This window comes from Mastacembelus armatus, chromosome 22 (genome assembly GCF_900324485.2).
Source record: "Mastacembelus armatus chromosome 22, fMasArm1.2, whole genome shotgun sequence".
Lineage (NCBI taxonomy): Eukaryota > Metazoa > Chordata > Actinopteri > Synbranchiformes > Mastacembelidae > Mastacembelus > Mastacembelus armatus.
Window position 1 is genome coordinate 12,788,798 of NC_046654.1, and position 19,046 is coordinate 12,807,843.

At 43.9% G+C, this 19,046-nt stretch overlaps 1 protein-coding gene across 1 annotated transcript; it reads left to right on the top strand.

Annotated features, from left to right (window-relative positions):
* Positions 1–692: 692 nt before the first annotated feature.
* pak6 (p21 (RAC1) activated kinase 6) lies at positions 693–15,018 on the top strand. The gene is made up of 9 exons (XM_026304932.1): positions 693–824; positions 8,852–9,099; positions 10,516–11,178; positions 11,376–11,909; positions 12,429–12,562; positions 13,512–13,638; positions 13,721–13,846; positions 13,976–14,110; positions 14,851–15,018. The coding sequence occupies exons 2-9, from the start codon at positions 8,896–8,898 to the stop codon at positions 15,016–15,018; spliced, it is 2,091 nt and encodes a 696-aa protein (XP_026160717.1). The 5' UTR covers positions 693–824; positions 8,852–8,895.
* The last annotated feature ends 4,028 nt before the right edge of the window (positions 15,019–19,046 follow it).

Sequence of the window (19,046 nt, forward strand, 5' to 3'; positions counted from 1 at the left end):
CTGAACAGCAGCACCCTCATGTTCTCACGTCACTCACGTTACGTCTAGAGGAGACAGGGAGAGAGAGGGAGGGAGAGGGAGGGAGAGGGAGGGGGAGGGGAGAGTGGATGAAAGGTATTCCAGGTGATGAGGTGTACAGGAGCTCTCCTTTCCTTACAGACACTGGAAACCAGCTGGAAAGCGCGCACAGACACATGCACACCCTGCTATCAGTTCTTTTACAGCCTGATGAGGGAGTGGGAGGAGGCAGAGGGGGGGAGTAATAAAGAGGGAGGGAGAGAAAGGAGGAGGAGGAAAAGAGAGAGAGGGAGAGGGAGGAGGAAATGTATGTGTGTGTATGAGAGAGAGAAAGAGAGAGAGCTAGAGAAGGAGGAGAGAAGGGTGGTGGTGGTGGGGGAAGCGATGGAAGGAGAGCGGTGCCGCGATAGTCTCTCCTCCTGGATGCTGCCTTTCCTCTTCATGGCTTTGTCCCTCTTTTGTACCGTCACCCTGTGTCCCCGGGAGCAGGGACCAGCACTCAGCCGCGGAGCTGAGGATGAATCAGCCCCAACAAAGAGCCTTTGAGATGGCAGCGTGTGCGTCTGCCTGGAGGGAGGAACGCGTCAGGCTTTCCCAGGCAAGCGGCAGCCTGCAGTGCGCGCTTGTTTGAGAGCCAGCCCTCCTCGTCTTTGCGTGTATGAAAGAGAGAGCGCGTTATGCGAGTGTGCGTGTGTGCGTGGATGTCAGTGAGCAGTGTATAATAGTGTATGTGAGTGTGTATGTGCGCACTCTCCGTTCCGATCCTTCCTGGAGGAGCGAGGCTCTCCTCTTCACTGGACGGCAAGGTAAGGAGGAAGACTGATCTTCTAATAATTTATCACTCCAGAGCTCCGTTCCTTCTCTCCACGGCAAGGAGCGTGGGGTAAAAGAAGGGTAGTGGGGCAGAGGAGGAGGAAAAGAGGCTTAACGTCATTGATAAAGAGCAGGCTAGTGTGTGCATCTGCAGGCATCGGCCGTGGTGGAGGTGGAGGAAGTGAAGGAGGAGATGGAGCAGAATGTGAGTAGAATGCAGGTGCTGATGTGGGGCTGAAAGAAGGGAAAAGGGGAAGACTGTGAGAGTCTTGCTGGATATACTGAAGGACTGCGCCTCAAAACAAGAGCCTTCACCTTCTGTTCACCCCTCCTCCTCAAAATCCCCAACATCCTCTTTCTCCCACTCTCTGTTGCTTTTTCTCCTCATCCTCATTTGCACAGAAAAGGACTCAGTAAGCCCTAAGATGTTATCTTTCTTTAGACGGGTCATCCATGACAAATACAGAGTGGAGCTTCTTGGTTTTTACAGTTGTATGTTCTAGAGAGTGTGTAGTACCCAGGTGATCTGTCAGGTCCTACCAGCGCCTGAGGATTCAAGCTGCTGCTGTATATGCACACTCCAGCAGATGGATGCTGTGGCACGTGAGAGGAGGCCGACATGGGACAAAGCTCCTCTTATCAACATTTACTTCTATTGGTCAATACAATTATTTTCAAGCCAGTTGTACCACAGCGTGCATCAACATGGGAGGCAATGTTTGAACCATGCAGTCTGCTCCGTATTGTAGAAAACAAATTCATGAAGTCTCTCTATTAGTCTCTCATTTAGATGCAAAATCTCCAGTGAAAATCAATGCGGGGCTAAGGTGTTTTAAAGAAGCCTATAGATTTTAGTTTTAGTCCAATTGCACTCATTGTCATCGACAGCATCACAACATTCAGGCATGTGCTACCCTCACTCAAACTAAGAGCTGTGATTGCACCCGGTGCTGTGTGCTGTGTTTGTGTGTAGCATACTGACATGTATGGATGTCAAATGTTTATAGATCCAGCAGCGATCAACGTAAACTGCCTTCTCTGAATTAGTGACAATGATGTAACTGAGACTGTGCTAGTCTGAAACTACCCTGTGTTTGTGTCTCAGGTTACTCATTGATATTCAAGGAGGAAAAGGAGGAGGGATGGGGTAGAGGAGGTGACAGAGAAGGTCTCTTTGATGCATGCACACACACACACACACACACACACACACACACACACACACACACACACACACACACACACACACACACACACACACACACACACACAGCTGGACATCTGCTTCACTAAGGGTGGTGTGCGCACTCCGGCGTCTTCTGAAATCGTTAGTTTTTTGTTTTCTTGCAGGGCGTCTCATGTGGCCCTGCTTGCTTTTATGCTCCCACAGGCTCCCAGGCATGTGTAGCGGGATACTGACAGGACAAGAAGTGATAGAAACCTCTCACACAAGTATGAGCATGCATGCAGGTGTATAGGTGGTAACTCACTGTCTCATGATCTGCTGTGTGCATGAATGTTTTCAAGAATGCTCCTGCCACGCTCATGTCAGCCAGAGGACATGACAGCGTGCATTACCAGCTTAGCCACCGGGCCATGAGACGTCAAGCACTAAAGATTAAAACAGGCTCTGAGTCTAAATTGGGACAGCGTGGCATGAGTCCCTTCTCTGGGCTGAAACAGCACCCATGCTGGGTGACAGAAGAGGGCTGCAGAGTCTGTGCAGATTGATACCATAAAGGAATCAGAGGTTAAAAATGGTCAGTGCTTTGTCCCTGGCAGAGACCCGCTGAGGTCTGGGCTACAAAAAATATAAATCAAAGCTTTCATAAGCACATGCACGTTACAGGAAGGCTTGCACCAAGGCACCATCACGTCAATAAATTAGACCCGAGAGAGAAGAACTGGGCTCGTACCATTGGTCCGGGATGATCAAACGTTTTTATCAGCAGAGCGTCAAATTGTTCAAAGCATTTGTGAGAGCCAAGAGGAGCTTTAATTAAACAGAGTGTGGGTCAGTGCTGTGTTTCCTTACTCTCCTGACTCTAGCCATTAGAATACATATTGTTACACTGCATAGGGGAACATACGTCCTGAGTTAGGAGTGAGTGATGCGTCAGCATCAGTAGAACATCCCCGAAAGCCTAAGGACACTAAAGTGCTGTTTTTACAATGTCATTATGTTAAGGTGTTTGAAGTAGATAGAGACTATAGCTTTTACTGCACATTAATGTCCATGCTCCTCGCTGCAGGGGCCAAACAAACTAGTTTTCCTGTCCGTTTTCTCATCCCGGAGAGTCAGTGCTAGTATGTCAGGTGACAGAATGATGTAAGGGCTCTATTGATGCTGCTGTCTTGTCCTCAAATCCCCTTTACTCTGTCTTGTTTACTGCAGATAAGAGGATGCAGAAAAGAAGTTAAATGTTCAATCAAAACAAAATACGAGAATATTCATTTTAAGGGCACTGGCAAGTTTGAATCTGTCCATCTATTCAGCAACTTCATTCTTTTCCTCTATGTTCTCTCCCTTCCCTTTCATCTTCCCTTTTTTGAGTGTCCAGACTTTCTTTTCCTCCCTCGCTCTTCCTCCTCCTGACCTGACCTTTCATTCCTTGTTTCCTCCGGTTAATATTAGCACATGATTGATGTGCACTCCTGCGCAGATGTCTGCCCTTGAAGAACTGACAGCCCACATTGGACACAGACATCAAATTTTACTATACACTTTTCATTCCTCAGGCCTTTCCTTACTCATTCAGTGCAGGGGAAAATGACAGGCAGGTTCTCTGGTTGTTTACTTCCTCAGAATCGCACTGCTTTGTGACTTTGAACCCTGTCTGACTTGTGCCGCTTCTAACAGACGTTTCACTACACATGATGGCTCGGTGCGAGTTAGGTGACATTTGAAATACCCAAAGATGTGTCACCATCAGTGGACCTCAGCGTGTGAATATGAGTAATCTCTGCTTAATGTCCACTTTTAAAAACGTAAATGTATATGGCTCTAATTGCCTGTTCCACAGAATTATTTTCCTTTGACATTTTTTTTTATCATGGGCACACTCTCTGAACTCTGACTTTCTTGGGTACTTTACTTTTTATAAAGCCGTACAGTGAAACTAGTCACTTCACATGCCCTGGGGTACACTCCACATTGTATTATCACCCCTGAGTGGAGCTTTCATCAAAGACACACATACACAGTGGACTGAGAAAGTTGCTGTTATACCACTTTAGGAAAAACTGGCACAGCACAACTTTGCCTGTACTTTTCTCTCAGCTCGTTCAGGTTCCTGTGTATCCCATGTTTTCAGTGAGTAACTTTCCAAACAAGATGAAGAGTCTATAGCATGATAGTGGATCAGTTAGGCTGTATTTAGAAATGGAGGTTGAGATGTATGATAATGTTGGTGTACTAATGGAGATATTATGTTTAATATGAACACTATTTTAACAATTGCTAATTGGCAGAACTTGAGACAGTCCTTACTTAATGTATTTAATCATAAACCAAAGGTTAAGGCAAATTAAATATTTTGATTTGTTGATGGCAGTAGATATAACTAGATAGTAGATAGAACTTACGGGGGGGGGGGGGGGGGGGGGGCTATGTGTCACATTTCTAGATAATCCACCCATGTTGTGCTTAAAAAAACAAATATCAACCTCATGGTGGTGCTAGAGAAAAATTCAAGGGACCAAAGTTATTAGGATTCACTCTCTGGAGGTCATGAATATCTGTACAAAATTTCATGGCAATCTATACAACAGTTGCTGAGTTCTACATTATCTGACTTAAAGTGGTGGAGCATCAGAAATGGGGCTAAAAAAAACAAGGCTCTGCTGCTAACCACAGTCACCTTTGTACAGTGGGCGACTTCACAGTGGTTGCAGATACGTGACATTCTCCAACTTTCCTTACATTCCCAGTGCTTTGTGCGTGCATGATGTGCACCAGACCACTGGCATGAAATATGCATGGCAACACCGTGTTATTGCGTGTCACTGAATGCAGCTTGTTACATCACTTGTTGTCTTCTACTGACAATCGTATGCGTGCAGAGGTGACTTCAAAGAGAGAACAGACATCAACTTAAATCATAAACACGGCTATTGTACTGCCCACTCACGTACAGTGCTTTTTTTTTTTTTTTTACAATCCTCAGTGTCTGTGTGCATGTGTGTGTTTTACAAAGCATAAAGAAGAGATGACCAACCAAGACTCCCCCTCCCCTTGAGAGGCAGTCTCATTACAGTCAAAGGGCAAAACGGTCATCATAATGAAGCTGATAGAAGACCAATCTCTAAGCCTTCTACACTGCACTGCAGAGTCCAAAAAACAGCAGTTAAGACCTTGATGCTACGTATGCTACTATGAAATAGACGTAGCCCCCCTGTAATTCGGTATTGCTGGATTATGCTTATACATGCACTGACAAACACAAAAAAAGGATTACCTCATCTCCACCCCCCACCCCACAAATTGACATGAATTCTGTACAAAATAAACCCGAGTCTGGTGCAGCAGGGGAGGGGGGAAATGATGTGTCCTAAAATTAGATCAGTGAAAGACTGAACACCATGCTAATCCTGCAAGCACAGTCACCTGCACACTCACTACATTTCTGCATGCACGCCAACAAAAACGACAGAAGCAGAAAGCAGGGCAAATAGAAAAAAAAAAAGTCATTCAACTGAGCTCAGAGCACACTGAGCAAATCCAATGTCTCTTTTATCTCTCGATCCCCTCCCACTCATCCACAACTCCTGCTCTGGGTGATTTCAGCATGAGAGGAAAGCAAACATGCCCTCTCCTCTGCTGTTATATAGTCTGTGGGGAAACATATGGATTGCCTGGTTGCATTTTTGTATGACAGGAAAGGCCTGGTCACTCTGCCAGGCGAAGTAGCTCCAGTTGAGGGGTAAGGCTGTGATTGGATTTTCATTTGAGCCTGGAGTAGGGATGTGATTAAATGGGGACTTTCTGCAGAGAAATGGAATTTCTCTGCATGTTTTTATGATTTGCATGCATCATCATTTTTTTAAGATCTGTGTTTAGTCAGATTTACTACAAACAGCTTTTTGTTTGTGTTATTTTATTCTGTGTGATGTTTGTTGTTTTTGTATTTGTGTGCTTTCAGGTCATGTTGTAGAGACAGAAATACCTAATGTAGCACAAATTTATGGAGTGACCTCATCCTCTTTGGCTCTTCATATTCTGACAGTAGCTGGCTGACTGATAGATTCGAGACCAGTCTGTACTGCACAGGGTCAAGTTCCTGCAGTTTTGAGGGACGTGACCAGAATGTGCGACTGTGTTCTGTGCAAGTTCATCTCTATGCGTATGGAATATTATACGACAGGCTGAGAAATCAATAGCATATTGTGATCTGTCTGTGTAAGACAGTCATAAGCTTGGTGGAGTCAGAAAGGTCTGTTAGGGCCGGCTGCATGTGATTAAAGCCTGCGAATCAATAACTGCATCAACTTTTCAATTCCATCCGCAAAGTGTTTGAGTGTGTTTTTGTACTCGTTTCTAATATCACAGTGGTTAGCTTGTGTTTCCACAGAGTGGAACAGTGGTCAAGAATGAATAATGAATCCTGTGATAAGTTCTGTGTGCTGCTGCTTTGAAATGATGAAACTTCACAAAGTACCATACAAAGCAGCCGTCCTGTTTTTGCTGCTTTCACCCCATTACTGCTTGCAGTGAAGGACCGTAGCAGTTTGCATGAGCAAATATTGATTGATCTCTTGTAAAAGGATACATCAGCGCTATGGGTAAATATTTGTTCAGGCAATGCCAACATCTGCACGTTGAACATGTCTAAGCAAACAGTCTCTTGTGCAGCGGAAAAAGACACACACACAAAGAAAGCACAGATCAAGTTCTTCTGTGTGTTTTAAGGTTTTCTCGAGTGGGTCTCTGTATCTGTAAGAAGTTATGGTGAACCTTTATAGGTCCCACAACAGGGAAATTCACAAACAGTTCACAGACTAATCTTGGGCCCAGCTCCTCTCTCCCAAACCTCCTTAGAGCCCTCACACCATAATGTCCCTGTCAGATAGAATTAAAGTCCTTCCCAGGATGACATTATGTACATAGGGAGAGCACAGAGTGATACTCTTACACAACACTTAGCATATTAGTCTTGTGATTGAATTATCCTTGGATGGTAATGTGCCTCTCTGAGCAGTATCTATCCCCCCCTCGCTCTCATCTGAGCCAGGTTCAGCTGATGGGCCTGACCTCCTTTTACCCTCCGGTGATGTAGCAGGGCAAGTGGGGTGTGAGAATGGAGGTTTAAGAGAAGAGACTATCAGCGGGATCACCTGCTGAGCTGCGGATGGTTGTAAAAATCATTTCCTCATCTCCTACCATTTCACAGTGCATGATGGGAGATTGTATTTGATAATCTCAGGGCACCTTGTGAGCTACTGTGTTGGCCTTTCAGGTCCAGCTATGCTAGTGGCTCATCAGCACATTCATATTGGGGATGCTAACATATCTACTTAGCAGATATAATGTTTACCATTTTCATCAACTTAGTTCACAAGCATTTGCAAATTAGTAAATTGTGTTAATTTTCAGCATAGAAAGCTAAATAAAAGAAAGTTTTGTTCTTTTTATGTATTTTTGTATTCTGATTTTGGTTACACACCCTTTAGCTCCCTTTTCAAATCTTAGCCGAATGTGTTGTTTTTTCCTTATATTTTAGTAATTAAAGCCAGTAAAGTAGACGGGCTGATGGCAGTGTCATTCATTTTGTAGTTATCATGAATGTCTGTAACAAATTTCATTGGAATTTAGCATTAATCATTGAGATATTTCAGTTTCTAAAACCTCATAATAGTGCCAGAGGCAAATGTCAGTGGGTCAATTTTTTTGCCAACCCATAAACCAGAAGTTCACTCAACTGACAATGTAAAAACTTCAACTCTCTGCTGACAGAGAATAACGAAAAGGGTAAACCACATCATCAGAGTTCAAATTTCATCCAATAGTTGTCAAGATATTTCTATGTGAACCACAAATGTTGATCTCACGGTGAAACAACAGGAAAAGCCAAAGTTAGTAGGTAGCCGTTTCAATTTCGACCAACAGTGGCAGACCCACTGACCAATACTGCTACACTGGTACAGTCACACCATAAGCATGACTAGCTAGGACATCCTCCAAACTGTGAGCTACAGGAAACAGCATTAATACTAATCCTTAGACTTAAATGTGAGTGATTATCTCTCAGTAGAGCTGTGCAGCCGAGGAAATGAGATGTAATGCATTTAATTATCTCCCTACACTTGAATGGAAACTAAAGCTGAACATCCAGTAAACTAGTACGCAGGACCATCCATCCAAGGATTAAGTGGTTGCCCTCTCTGCAATCAAGGGCACACAAGTTACTAATTATGATGGGATATGAAAGAGTTTTAAAGGATAGCCTGCCATCGTAAATTTGTGTGTGTTTACATACACAAACCTGCACATATATACAAATAAATGTGATTTGTGTGCATGGATGAGTATTTGTGTATGTGCGTTGCACATGTCGTCCTAATGCACTAAATGCCTGTGGGCCTGCTGCTGCTGCTCATCTATAAAAGGGCACAGAGAATGAATAAGCCTTAATTGACCAGATATCCTTCATTACACACATGCTTACGCATCCATCCGCCCTCCTTGGAGTGATTCTCAGAGGCACAAGCTCGTGACAGCCAGCAAGGCAGCATGGGACATACACATCCCAGACATGAACCAGCTCTTAAATTAGCCATTTCAGTGTTTTCTCTTTGTAGTTTGTCTCTTGCAACATTTGCCCGGAAATATTGTCTGTTCTGAGATTTGATTTAATTACACAGGCTCAGGGTAGAGTAAAAACTAGTGGTCATTTTCTTTATCAAACTGAATTACATTTTGAATGAATTTGCTTATATACAAATGTCAAGTTTAAATTTATGTAAACAGATTGGAAGTGATGTTGGGTGCAGTAGACTAAAACCTGATTATGTTTGTCTACAGAGACATCTTGAAGCGGGGAAGCTGCCGTCCTCGTAGACGTGAGGATGTTCCGCAAGAAGAAAAAGAAGAGGCCTGAGATATCAGCGCCCAAGAACTTTGAGCACCGAGTTCACACCTCTTTTGATGCAAAGCGTGGCTGCTTTGTGGGCTTGCCGACCCAATGGCAAAGCCTGATAGAGAACCTGCGGAGGCCCAAACCTATGGTGGACCCATCCAGGATCACAGAAGTGGAGCTGCGGCCAAAGAAGGTACACCACACCTTCCGTTCAATTCTTTATGGATCCTGTAACCTTATCTAGAACTCATCTCTAATGTCTAGCACACCATTCAACCAGGGCCTCAGTAAGCACAATGAGTTGTCATTCAAATGTAGCTTTCATGTCAGTGAGACTGATGCACAGAGACACACTGCTGGTTATATCAATGCAGACATATCGCTCAGTGCTGCAGAGGGATCCTGCTGTCTCAGAAAATGCTATAATCCTCTGATGACAACATGGAAAGAACCCCTGCTCCCCTCCCCATATTTTTGCTTTCCTATTTATCATGGGACTGGGCTAATGACCCTGCTGTGTACACCGACTGTACAATATTGAATACTCAGAGGGGCCACAAGATTTATTACTCCGTGCGGGCAATTAATAACAGTCCATGGTGCCTTCCCACAGATGTCAAGCAGGATGGATAAAAAGTGTAGGTACAGCAAAGGAAATGCCAGTGAGTGATAAAGCCTGCAAATCTCAGGATTTTTTACACTTCATGGACCGTGCTGTATAAATGAGCCTCCAGAAAAAAGAGAGACAACACAAACACTTCCTTAACATCACGATGTGATTAGTGCTGTGCAATATACAGACCGTGATCAGATCTATGGTTTTAATAGTGTCGTCAAGATAGGGTTTTGGTGTGGACTGCAAGACCCTACGCGAAAATAAAATTTGTGGATGAAAATACAGAACATTTCGGATCACTGCTTAACAGGAAAAAGATGAAACTTATGTGTTATTGATTTATGTTAAAACATTTTCAAAAATAGAAAAGCTCACCAAGGCTATTATCACCTGCACTCACTTCTCTCAGAGAGGCACTATTGTGGAGGAGATGTCATATGACCTCTCCCCCCTGTGCAGATGTAATAGCGCTGAACCAGAGAAACAGTAGAGGCTGTTGACTGGCTGTGAAAAGAACACGACTCTACCTTCAGACTTACTAATAAGCCACTCTACACTCTCTCTTACAGCTGCCACACTTTTTCTGCAAAACAACTTTGCCTGATCATTTTATGTTTCATGTTAAGTTAAGGCCTTTGCTCTCCAGGTAACTACCATACATACCATCTGAAAGCCAATAGATGCAGCTCTGTGTTATCTGAAGTTTACAATATGGGAGTATTTGTAGAAGCTCTGTCTTTGTAGTGTATCTCTTGAAACATTTGCTTGGTGTAATAGCCAGCGTATTGTCAGAATAGAAGCCACAGGGGAAAAGATTTTAAGTTGCTGTCTTTGAAGAAGGACAAAGATGTCCTTTACAGATTCAAGTCTAAATTTAGTTCTCCTTTGAGCAGTGATTATGTCACCCTCATTAATCCCTTCAGTCCAAAATCTTTCTATAATGTGATTATGGCATGCACAATGTGATAAAGATAAAGGCCTCTCCTCTTTCAGACTATTGTGCGTGGGAGCATGATTGGTCATGGGGAGTACATCTCAGCCATGATCAATGACATGAGCCGCCTGTCTGTGACCAGTTCCAACTCTTTGAGGAAGAGCAGCCCCTCAGCCAGGAAGAGGGCCCAGTCTCTGGGAAGACTGGGGGAGGTGAATGAGGGAGAAACTTATCAGTATGAGGGCCTGACCCAGGATGATGAAGATGATGAGGATGCGGGTCAGGAGCATTGGAGGGACAAGGCCAGGAACATACATAGTGAGACTAACACCCCTTACTTGGGCATGAAGAAGAGCATCACTCTACAACCCAATGGGATCTTGCCAAAGGCCAAGTCCACCTATGAAGTCAGTGTCAGCTCCCTGGAGGGACCTCCACATCCTGCTCAGGCCCAGAACATTCCAATGCCAAGTCACGGGGCTTATATGAGCGGAGAGGTGGGCAGCCCTCAGGAGAGAGTGATATGGGCAAGAGATTTTCAGCTACCCAGGGGAATGCCACCAAATCAGAGACCTATAGCTTGTTTCTACAGCCCAGCTATGACTATACAGCAACCCCAAGGAGATCAAGGGACAGTCACCGCAGAACTCCGGCCCAACGTACCAGTGTACATGCACCCACAGAACAGTCCAGGGAGGCCCTTCTCCTCCTATGACCTGAAAGTAAGCCTGACACACCTGTAGTTTTTACCATCTTTGCAGCTATTAAGTGCCCTCATAATATATGATCAATAAATGACACTATATATACATATTCCTTCTAATAGTGTATAGATTATAATATTTGTAATTTGCAAAATTTGTCATGAATTCACCCCCCCCACAGAAATTGCTCCTGATCTTTTTCTCTTATTGTGCAGGCAGAGTCGACAGTGAGGTACCACTCCAGCTTCCTGCCCACTGGCACCAGCAGCCCTCTTGTGGGTGGAATCAGACTCCAGCGAACAGTGCGCTCCTCAGCTAGCTACACCCTGGGCCTGTCTCCTAACATGGGACTGAGGCCCAGTGGTCCAGATCCCTTTCTTAGACACTCTGGATGCCCAAACCCTCCTTATCCCCGGCAAGACAGCCCTTCTCAACCTCGACCATCACCTACAGGCTCTCTTGCTACCAGTCCCCCCGGCACCTGCTCCCCTGCCTTTAGACCACCTCAGCACCCTTCACCCAGGCCGCCCCCAGACCCACCTAAGGTAACCCATGAACAGTTCAAGGCCGCCCTGCAAATGGTGGTAGACAAGGGTGATCCACGGTCTTACCTGGAAAACTTTGTGAAGATTGGAGAGGGCTCAACAGGGGTGGTGTGTATCGCCACAGAGAAGCACAGTGGCAGGCAGGTAGCAGTAAAGATGATGGACCTGCGGCGTCAGCAGAGGAGAGAGTTGCTCTTTAATGAGGTATAGTATGAAACAAGATATAAAGTGATTCTCACAAACAAACTACACAAATCACCAAATAATCTATGCAAGATTACAGCAACTTGGATTCATTGTTTCTGTTCTTTGAATCAAGCATTTAATACTTAGTTTTATATATAAAATAATTTAGAATAATAGTCTGTGAAGGAGAAAGTGTTGTAAAGACTGAGAAAACGATGTCATATGGGTGACCTCAGAGTGGGTTTTCTTAGTATAAACTGTGCTTTACTTGCTGACGACATGGAATTTGAGGAGTTTAGGAGTTTACTAGGAAGCGATGTCTTCTACTAAAAATTGCAGTCCAAGGTTTTCAGAGGCTGACTCACAAGTATGGCTAAAACTCAGATCACTGACATTTTAGTATTTTGAATGTCTCTCACATGAGAGAGAAAACATTCATGAAAGTCCTAAATTAAAGTGCCAGAATCCCCCTTTTATGTCAGAGAACCCAAATCTGGCCACATTGTTTGGTTCTAATGTGAAGGTTTTGTGCTGCAGGTGGTAATCATGAGGGACTACCAGCACAGGAACGTGGTGGAGATGTTCAAGTCCGCCTTGGTGGAGGAAGAGCTGTGGGTAATCATGGAGTATCTGCAGGGTGGAGCACTAACCAACATTGTGTCTGAAACCAGGTATGCATAACACCAAGAGAAAATGTTTCTAGTCCCTGCATTTGGTGCATTCTGTGTGGTTATGATATCATCTTTAATAATGAAATCAACCACCAGGGGGTAGTGTGGTATCGACTGGTGAGTGATCTGCACTGATCCCACCAGTCATTCAGCCTTCTCCTGCACTCAGCCTGCAGCTTTTTTTTTTTTTTAAGAGGAAAATAATTTAATAATGTAACTCAATTTGTGCAATGTTTGGATTACAATTTGATTTTTTATGTTGTCAATTTTTTCAGAAGTGCACACATCACAAATAAAGAAAACATATCGACCAGTAGCAGGCAGCAGAATTTTATTGAGGTGAATTTGTCTTGACCTGCCAGTGTATTTTATATTTTTAACAGATGGTTGGCTCAATCGCCATACTATGACCCCAGGGTTAAATCACATGACTCAAAGAGATGAAAAAACTGTCTCTCAAGCGAGATGACATAAAGTGAGCCAGCTGCCCCAGTCACTGCATGTCAAGGAATAAGATAATCAGTATATTTACACAACAATGCTTTTCCTTACTACAATATTATTTAAGCTTCTTATATTCTTAAATTATGAAATAGTAACTCAGTATATGAATGCAGGAAGTATATATATATATATATATATATATACATATACATATATTGGGTTAAGTTCTACCTTGCCATGGTTTTCTTCTCAGTGGTCATCTGACCTTGCTCACCAACTGAAAATGACTCTTTTATATGTTTGCATTGCACACTGTAGAATAATTAGCATGGTAACTTAGTCATTGTGCTATGTGGGACTTGTTTTGAACCAGTACTCTTTATCATGCCTTAATATGTAGTAATTCATGAATTTCACCTTTCTCGTTGCAACTCGTAATGGAAAAGTGTGAAATATTAAATATTAGTGTAAAGTTGTTTATGTGTGTGTGTGTGTTGTCCTGCAGACTGAGTGAGGAACAGATTGCCACAGTGTGTGAAGCTGTTCTGCAGGCACTGGCCTATCTCCATTCACAAGGAGTCATCCACAGAGACATCAAGAGTGACTCTATACTACTCACATTAGATGGAAGAGTATGCCATGTTGCTTCTTCTTCATTTGTTTCTCTTTGCAACTGCTATTTTAATACTAACTCGTTTCTGCTGTTTTCCACAGGTCAAGCTATCAGACTTTGGCTTCTGTGCTCAGATCAGTAAGGACATCCCTAAGAGGAAGTCACTAGTGGGGACACCATATTGGATGGCTCCTGAGGTCATCTCCAAATCACCATATGGCACTGAGGTGAGGCGGCACACGTTCAGATTCACTTCAGCAATGGTGACCTCAGTGTAAATGCCAACAGTGGCAATAATATCTAATTATAAAAGTATAAGATTTATTAAACAATTTAACTGTGTGATGGTGCACTAGGTGGATGTGTGGTCAATGGGTATCATGGTGGTGGAGATGGTGGATGGAGAGCCCCCATACTTCAGTGAAACCCCCGTAGCAGCTATGAAGAGGCTGAGGGATGAGCCAGCACCTACTGTACGAAACGTCAGCCAGGTATGAGAACAGACACTCACACCTACACACAACGTTTTCTGTCTTTTAAAAACAATGTGGGACCCGTTCTTAGCCATGCTCCACCTCCGGTCTATCCATCAGTTCATCCTCCACTTCAGTCCAGACTAAAATATCTCAACTGTGAGATTTGAGGAATATTATTTGGATGAACTGGAATTTCTTTGAGCATTTCTCTCATACACGCATCAGGTCAAACTTATAATTGTTATTTTGTATGTTACTGTAAAATGTAAGGTGTTAATTGGAGCTATGCTTTTTCTTTTTTTAAATTAAATATAGATAGAAAATACTTGCCATGAGTGTTACCACTAAACTAAGCAGCACAATATACAAAAAGTAAATGTTGCTCACAGTTAGGTAAACTGAACTTACATATAAGTAAAGAAAAAAAAACTTACATATGCTCACAGCCAAACAATTGTCAGCTAAGAAGGAGCCCAAAGTTCTGCTGCAGGTAGAAGTGGAAAACAGGGTCACACCTGAAATTAATCCAGTGGAACGTCTCATCAAGCTAGGCTCCTCCTCCAGACTGGCTGTTTGCAGCTGTTTAAGACCAAATACCTACATCTTGGCAGGTGTAACATTATTTATCAATAAAAGCTTCGAGCTATGTTGTTTGTGGTAGGCTATTTACAATAATAATACAGATGTGTTGAAAAAAACTAGGCTACTATGAAGATTTTAAATTAATTATATGTGTCCCTTGCTTTCTGGTCCAGATCTCCCCAGTTCTAAAAGACTTCCTGGACCGCATGCTGACTCGGGATCCCCTAGAACGGGCCAGCGCCACCGACCTGCTGGAACACCCCTTCCTGCTGCAGAGCGGCTCACCTCAGTGCCTGGTGCCACTGGTGGAGCAGTACCGCAAGCGCATGTCCCGCTGCTGACACCTATGGGGCTCCCGGTCCCCAACATCCACCTTCAGTTAGACCTCTCCAGGCCTTGGACGGGGGCCAGCACTAAGGTCCAATTCCTCTAGCACCGAACCCAAACGGGCAATCAGCTCCAGAGAGGCAGACCTAGACAGCATGTTGCTGCCAGCGTGATGGTGGCATGATGGCAAGTTGGGCTGACAGATACTGCATGGTCCTGGGCATGAGAGAAGCACTTTAGGAGTGAGTTAAAGGCAGCATGCAAATCCTCATCTCTCAACTCGGTTTGATCTGGAAATCGATTGGCTTCCTGCTGCAGTCAGCGAGATTCCACATGACACGACATGGTGCATATTAAACTGATAGCAAAAATGAATATTCTGTATACTCATATGTATACACATGCTACTTTAAAGATCCTTTATAGTGTTCATAGTGGGCATTATTGCTAGCCTTGTAAAACATATAAAGCTGGTGTTAGGTCTTAAACCACAGTAGCTCATTGTGACATTATTAAAGACGGATACAGTTACCTCTGCACACTCACGCGCTCTGCTGTGGAAACTGGACAGCAACCCGTCAGTACACTCCACACACACTGACAGACTCTTTGCATGGCCAACTGGAGGCACACCTGGCCTAATGTGAATGCTTGAATATGTACCAAACTGGGATGTGAAAGACAATTCTCCTTAGCATAATAAATGGGTAAGATGAAAGCCCAGCTGCTACTATTGGGCTATTGGAAAATCACCAGTACCATGTTTCTCTTTTTCATATTTATTCTTTATTTCCAAAAGGTGTTGTGGGTTGTTTTATGATGTAAAGTTGCAAATAAGGTTTTATTATTGACTATGGACTTGAAACATAAGCAGATAAATGAATAATGTAAATAAAAATGCTGAACATTAGGTTCTTATACCTGCTGATTGACTACAGGAAGTGAACTGAAAATGATACTTTCTTGAAATGTGAGTGTATAGCTGTATGTATAACTGTGTGTGTGTGTGTGTGTGCGTGTGTGTGTGTGTGAGCACATGGGTGTGTGTGAGGTGACTTCAGTGTTTGCTTCTGATACGACCCTCTTTATATTGTGACCGACTTTTTAAAAACCACATGATGTGTGTGTCGCTCCTGAAAAGGCTGTGTATGACTGTATTTGCATTTGTTTGCCTAGATAAAGCACACAGGCCTGGCATGTGATGCTGCAGGACGTCCGCCTGCTGAGAAACACTTTGCACATAGTCTTTGTATTCTGACACGAATACATGTTGACATGTTTCATGTATTTCTATCTCTGTGGGGATCATTCAAGAAAAAGAGAATAACACATTTTAATTTTGTATAAATCAATAAATGATGCGTATTGAATCGGAATTCATTTAATCCTGCATTTTCCTCACTCTCACGCATACGTAAATACAGCTTGGATATGCTGGTGTTTAAAGAATTTATTAGGCATTTGGCATGAATCATACAATACACACTGAGTATCTTTAAGCAAAATACAATATTCCCTTTAGACACAGAAGCAATATCAAATACATTTAATATCATATAATATCAATCCTGTTTATGTGACACAAAAATAATTACTTTCAGTACCTCACAGAATGATGTTTATTTAAAAATTATTAAAATTGCAAAATTGTGTGCAGCTAAACGCAATTGAACAATTAGCTTTAAATTTCTTTTATATTAATAAACATTGAAAAAAAACAAACAAACTGCAACATATGCAAAGGATTAATATATCCTCAGTAATAGAATAAACAGTATCACCAAGCAATGAAACTGTGAGGACTGTAAAATTTTCACTACCAGCCATTTCTGTTGTTTGACACTGCTCTTCATCTATTTGAGCGTGGACTGAGACGAGCAGCTTTCAAACTCACACTTCACTCCACTGATGCTGTCAACGCTCGGCTGGCTGTTGACCTGCTGATGTGTGTGAGAGAGTGGGAAGGTTTCTGAGCGGGAAATCCGCCCTCTGCCATTTGATGAGCCTGATGAACAGTCTATCACCATCCTCATGAACTCTGGTGCGGTGAATCGACGCAGCAGTCTGCTCCCTAGGCCCATGAATCCTGGTGCACGGCCGGGGATTTTCCCTGACTCCACGTCCCCTCTGGCAAACAACAGTTTGTTGTGTCTGCTGGCCGGGCCAAAGCTCCCCCTCTTCTGCTGCTCTCTACTACTGGATGGAGCTGTGTCATTAGCCTCTTCCTTCTGCAACTTGGCATTCTCCTCATGTGCTCTCACGGACTGACTCTTGCTGGTTAAAAGAGGTTTTGGCACTGAGACAGTCTTGTCAGCCTCATTTTTCAGGGCCCGGGCATTTCCTTGACATTCCATCTTGTCTATCAGGCATCTCTCATCCTGTAGCGAGGCTCTCTTTAATTTGCTGGCTGACAGGCTTGTGTCATGCACATCACCCTGATAGGACTGCTTTCTGCTGCCCAGAAGATCCAGGTTAAATGACTTTGCTTTTCCCCACCGAGGAAAACTCTCTGGTGTCTGCTCTGGGAGTCCAGTGTCTCGGTTGACATCTTTCTGTCTTGGCTCAGGCAGAGAGTTCACTGTTTTAGTCCCTCTTAGTTCTCTAAGCTGGCAGTTTTGGAGCTGTTTGGAAGTGAAGGGAGCGCTGTGATCTCCCTCTGTCTGGCTTTTTTCTAGCTGAGGAGGAAGAGCCCAGCTGTGGCAGTGGTTGTCCTCCTGAGACTCTCTTCTGGGATATCTGAAGCGGTTCCACAGCCCGCTGTTTTCTCCAATTCTTAGCTGTCTCTGAAATACTGTGGGTAGCTGGTCTTCATTATTTAACTGCTTGGAGAACTTCTCCAGGACCTGTCTGGGGAGTCTGTTGGGGAGCCGGCAATCTACATCACCAATAGTACCTGCATCAGCAAGTGGCTCATCTTTGCCAACAGTCTTCCGGCAAGGAAAGTTCAGAATCTGGACACACTGACTGTGTCCGAAGAAGTTGGCGACCTCGATGGCTGAGTGCCCGGCATTATTAGTTCTGTCCAGCCTCAGTCCCAGTCGCTTGAAAGCCCGGACCAGGAACTCAAGAACCTGGCTGTGCCCAGAAAAGGCAGCATACATGAGAGAGCTGTTCCCCCAGGCGTCAGAGATGTCCGGGTCTGCATTGAACTTCACCAGAAGCTTGACAACATCCAGGTTGCCCATCTCACAGGCATGGCTCAGAGCCGTGCGGCCATCCTCATCCTGGCAGTTGACATCTGCCCCTTTCTCCAGCAACAGCCGGGTGAACTTGGCCCTGGTCCCGTGGTCTTGCAGGCAGACAGCGTACATGAGCGGGGTGCGGCTGTTTTCTGTCTTTGAGTTGATAATGCGTCCATCCAAGGCGTCCAGGATGAAGCGCGCAAGGTGAACTTTACCACCATGCATAGCCTCAAGGAAGGTCTTGGTGCCAGATCCCTGGCGTAAATCTTTAGGTCGCATCATTCTTGAACGGCTACCTGTGGAGCCGAGCCTTGGAGTGAGCCGTGAAAAGAGGAGGAGAAACAGAGAGACAGTATGTGGCAAGTTCTCAGAGACTGTCTGTGTTGACAGTGGAGTGCATTTACCTCAGAGTAAGACTCAGAGAGGAGCTGCCAGTGTTTTTATACCCCTCTCTCTACATGCCCTCCCCACGTTGCCTAGGAAACAAACGTCTAAGGACCATTATTCAGTGGCAGCATCCATTCAGCCCAAGCACTCTGCCTGGAGAGAAATATATGCTATTTGAACAGAATAATTACTCAAGGAGAAAAACATGGCCAGTGTTTTTCATGTAAGGTCTGTGAGGTTAACTTAAATGCACCAGTTTTTATTTTTCTTTGATGCAAAATAACATTTCTGCTGCTGATAAATAAGTCAAAATTAGAAAAAGATAATTCAGCATTTTGCAAAAATCTGTGAATATTGTATTATCTTCACATCCACATTCACATATTGTTATCAGGACTTTAACCACAAATCGGAGAGAGGACTGAAGTCAGGTTTGGAGAGCTAACTTCAAATGGAAGGAGGAAAACAAATAT